The 4,103-nt window shown below is 35.8% G+C and overlaps 1 protein-coding gene across 1 annotated transcript; it reads right to left on the reverse strand.

Moving 5' to 3' along the window:
- Positions 1-504: 504 nt before the first annotated feature.
- On the reverse strand, positions 505-3,787 carry LOC147560317 (geranylgeranyl transferase type-2 subunit beta 1-like). The gene is made up of 10 exons (XM_086662500.1): positions 3,551-3,787; positions 2,924-2,983; positions 2,676-2,826; positions 2,384-2,500; positions 2,141-2,207; positions 1,880-2,028; positions 1,627-1,760; positions 1,452-1,550; positions 1,271-1,346; positions 505-895 (listed from the first exon to the last, which is right to left on the reverse strand). Exons 2-10 carry the CDS (start codon positions 2,975-2,977, stop codon positions 789-791), a joined length of 954 nt encoding a protein of 317 aa, XP_086518626.1. The 5' UTR covers positions 2,978-2,983; positions 3,551-3,787; the 3' UTR covers positions 505-788.
- Positions 3,788-4,103: the final 316 nt, after the last annotated feature.

Raw genomic sequence — 4,103 nt, forward strand, 5'->3', positions numbered from 1 at the left:
TTGGAAGGGACCAAACAGAGCTAGCTGTTCATAAATATCACATTAATATTATACTTCAAAAGTTTCAGTCTGTGAAAAATTGTGGAAAGATAAATTTGTTGGCACTTTTTTGTGAGAAAAGGAAAAAAGAGAAGGGAAATTTATCTAACTTGTTAGGTAGGAAAGTCCTTGTGTCTCTAGTTTCAATTCGAGTCTTCTGCACTTTTTGTTTTTTCCTTAGTCAGATCTGAAATCTATCTCAAGGTCTAAATTGTCTCGAGTTAGATCTCTAATTTTTTTTTCCTTTTCTTCTTTTTGATTTGTCTGGTCTGGTATCTATACATTTGGTGCATGTAGAAAATTGAACCTAGCTAAGCCTTCATATTCAAACTTTTGGTTGAGCTGACAGAAGCTGCATAAACGGACTGACCTATTGAGTTAGCTAGAACATAACGAGGCCTGAACTTTCAAAATAGAACTCAAATGCTTCTCTCTGTCAGAGTTCCTGCATTCACACAAGCGAAATTGACCAAATTCCACAAATAAATTAAGATAATGAGATTTTGGTCGTCCTAACCGATCAACAAAGAATATTTACTACAGAAATAACACAGAAGTCCATAAAACTGAAACAAGATTCAGACTTTATACATAAAACAATCATGCATTTATGTAATGTTTGGGTCATCTAATGTTGGAGCAGTGATTCGGTGAGTACGCGCTCCTTGCCATACGCGCTCCTTGCCATACGCGCTCCTTGCCACGATGAAAGATGTTGAATGCTTCCATAGATGTAGACAGAGTGTTGGTTAGACTGATCTGTTTTTACTGAAGAAAATCTTGTTTACAACTTCCACAGGTAGAGCATAAGCTGGATCTATGGCTTTTAATCCAGGATATTCGAGAAGTGAAAGACCTGTATTGACACCAGAAACCAAAAAATATAAGAAACTGATGGCTTGGTAATTGGAATTGTCCAATCTTACGAGTAATTTGTGGATTGGATCAGGATCAGCATAGCCGAAGCCTATCTCTGGAGTTAGGGGCTCATGCATGAAACTTTCAATAGTTGGAGTTTAATTTGGATTTTGTAGAGTAGATTTGTGGCCTATATGTATAAAAAGAATATCATATATGTACATACATATAATATAGTGAAAACTCGGGTGAGTTACTCGGCTCAGGAAGTTGGGATTAACCACAGAGTCTAATCCGAATTCGCTCCTGCCCTCAACTGCTTAGACTGATGGGAAAAAAAGTTCTATGATTAACAAAAGATGAATAGAAGTACCTGCAACACCAAAATATGTATGGAAAACATCAACAGCATCTTCAGGCCTATCGGATATTCCTCCATTATCTTTGTCCTGCAGTTTAAACACCATTATCAAATTGAAGAAATTGTAGATTGACGATGAATTGAAATATTTCAGAATCACCAAGAGATCACTGTGAACCTAAACGGGACAAACCTGACAGTCTAAGATGAACTTTGCAAGTTTTTCCTTGTCTATCCAGTGAACTCTATCGATCATAATAAGGCTAGAAAGAACCCACCAAGAGTAACATACCTAAGGAATCGATCAAAATCATTCACAATAAGAAGTAAAATAATTTATTATAGAAAAAGTTTCCAATAAGACTTACATCAGGAAGCTTCTCAGGCCGTCCATTTAAACCTCCAGCTTTAACTTGTCTCTCGCATAACCACCAACCAAGAAGATCTTTGTCGATATGGTGGAGGGAACCCGTTAAAGCAAGTGCTCCAACACAGCAGAAGACTACGACCAAGATATCGAAATAATCCACACCCGTAATTTAATTCAATCGTTTGAATCGTTTCGAAGAAATAGCATGTCTAACTTATAACTAACAAACTATTGGTAGCAAAAAGACGTACTCTGTCCTGCATGGGACTCCCCACCAGGTGTGCATCCGAACCCACCATCCAAATTTTTACAACTTAAAATGTAGTTTACTGCCTTTTCCACGTTAATTTTATCCAAACGATGTAATATCGAGAGACAACATATTGCAATATAAGAAAACCTATAAAACGGATACAAAGTGTTGGTTAGAAACGTTTTTATCTTTATATCTTGAATAAGTTAAGCAGAGACTAGAGCAGAATCCAAAAGGCATAAGGGAAGTAAGAATTAACCTAGTATCGATTTCACCCCAAATGTCCCCTGAAAATGACCCATCTTCATTTTGTAGTCCGGCAACGTCTGACTTTAATATCAAACAAAACAAAATACTGATTGGATCGAAAACCTTATGAATCAAGCTATGTGTCTAATTTTGGTTCCTATTCCAATTATTCTGTTGCGTAAGTATAGTGACAAGTTCAAGGTCCTAACGCAATTTCACACTGCAAAACTAATGAATATGTATTGAAGGATACAATCTGATAACTTCTCAATATCAAGAACATCTAGTTTGTCAAGAAGTGCCAGAACTTGCACGGCGCTAAGTGTATATAGAATGTGGGGGTCATGGCCGACATTACCAGCAAAGCCACCTGCATAAATAGAAACGTCAATGACCGATACACATCTATAAGTTTACAACTCTAGACAGTAGAAATATATTTATCTCATCCGGCTTCCAAAATTCCACAATATAGGATTGACTAGTCTACTTGAATTACTCGAAACTTCAAAAAAAATAATAATAGAGGTTATTGGTGGAGTAACCAGATTCGTGTTGACACTCCATGACCCATGAAACAATTTCATCTCGATCAACAGTTCCAAGCATTCCCATAAGATCCAGAGCGGTTAATCCCCAATATGCACCGTTCATCCTTAGGTGCTCCATCACCACAGACTCAAAGTTATCCTTATTCTGAACAGAATCGTCCAAAATTAGAATGCCGAAACAATTATTTGATCACATTTGCAGCCAACGAATGACTAAACCAATCAATCTAGATTTTACGAACCTTCTCGATTGACAATATGTATTGAACATGCTTCTCCACTTTTAGTTCCCCCATATTTCTCTAAATAAAACTTCCAAAAATCAGAAAGTGATCTACTTAAAATACATTGTCTTGTAACAGAAAACTAGTTCTAATAAACCTAATTTACAAAGTCTAATCAATTATAATAAAAAGAATCATCTTTAAAGTATCAAATTGATTGTGTCTACTAATTGATTTATTGTTGCCCTAGAAATGTTCTGCAACAAATCAAGCCACATAAAGAAGTAAAATACCTAAAACTAAAACCCATTATGTAACTCTATACCACAAGAATGAAATCAAAACAATGTATACATGAAAACCCAAATTGATAAACAACAAACTAATCATAGCTCACTTGAAGAGAAGGGTTTAATCCTGACAAATTCTTTGGTGAAATCTAGAGAGACAGAGAGAGATTTACCTAATCAATATTTAGAGAACTCCTAATCAGCTAGGAATTAAAAGAGGAATTTAATCAAACAGTTAATCTACAACCTAAACCATCTCCACAATTATATCTAAAACATGGAATAAGGATCAACAACCTATATGAATCAGAACATTCAGATTTTACAAACATGAGTAAAATTAATTTATACTAACCGAATCCTTGAGAGAGAAAGTGAAGATTTAAGATAAAACCCTAGTTGCTCAGTTCAGCTCCTTGCTGTTGTCGATCAAAGATAAACCCTAGAACAGTAGAATCACTTGATCTCTGCTCCTCCTTAGCTCGTAAATTCCTTTCCCGTCCTAAATGAAAAATTAAAAAATTTACAGCAGATGAAATACCCAAATTGCCCCTACTCTGTTTTCACATGGTAGGAAAGGTAATGTAATGGTTTGTAATGTTGAACATCATGTTGGTGATGGAGGAGTTTTAGTTAGGGCTTTCTGGTGATCAACCTGGGACATCCGTATTGCAGAGTAATGCTCTACCAACAGTGCAACCGAGCTACCAGTTGTTGGCAATACTTGTGATTACTGATTAATATTGAAATTAGAAATGTTTGTGATTATCGTATTTGTCATTGAATTTGGATCAGTGGGTGTCTATGTTTTATCTAATAACTAGAAGTTTTGATCGGGACACTTCCATTCCAATATGAATTAGCCATTTAGACTAGAGTAGTAGATGTTTATCGAGTCATGTTGGTGG

This window comes from Eschscholzia californica, unplaced genomic scaffold (assembly GCF_041429995.1).
Source record: "Eschscholzia californica isolate CP2 unplaced genomic scaffold, dmEscCali1.0.p SCAF_2, whole genome shotgun sequence".
In the NCBI taxonomy this organism is placed as follows: domain Eukaryota; kingdom Viridiplantae; phylum Streptophyta; class Magnoliopsida; order Ranunculales; family Papaveraceae; genus Eschscholzia; species Eschscholzia californica.

What these genes read in the sequence shown, in the direction of transcription:
- LOC147560317 (XM_086662500.1), bottom strand. Translation starts at nt 2,977, where the DNA reads ATGGGGGAACTAAAAGTGGAGAAGCATGTTCAATACATATTGTCAATC. An exon ending in GGAGTGTCAACACGAATCTG is followed by an intron (nt 2,501 to 2,675) that starts GTTACTCCACCA and finishes CTATTTATGCAG; the next exon opens with GTGGCTTTGCTGGTAATGTC. An exon ending in AGTTCATCTTAGACTGTCAG is followed by an intron (nt 1,347 to 1,451) that starts GTTTGTCCCGTT and finishes TTTAAACTGCAG; the next exon opens with GACAAAGATAATGGAGGAAT.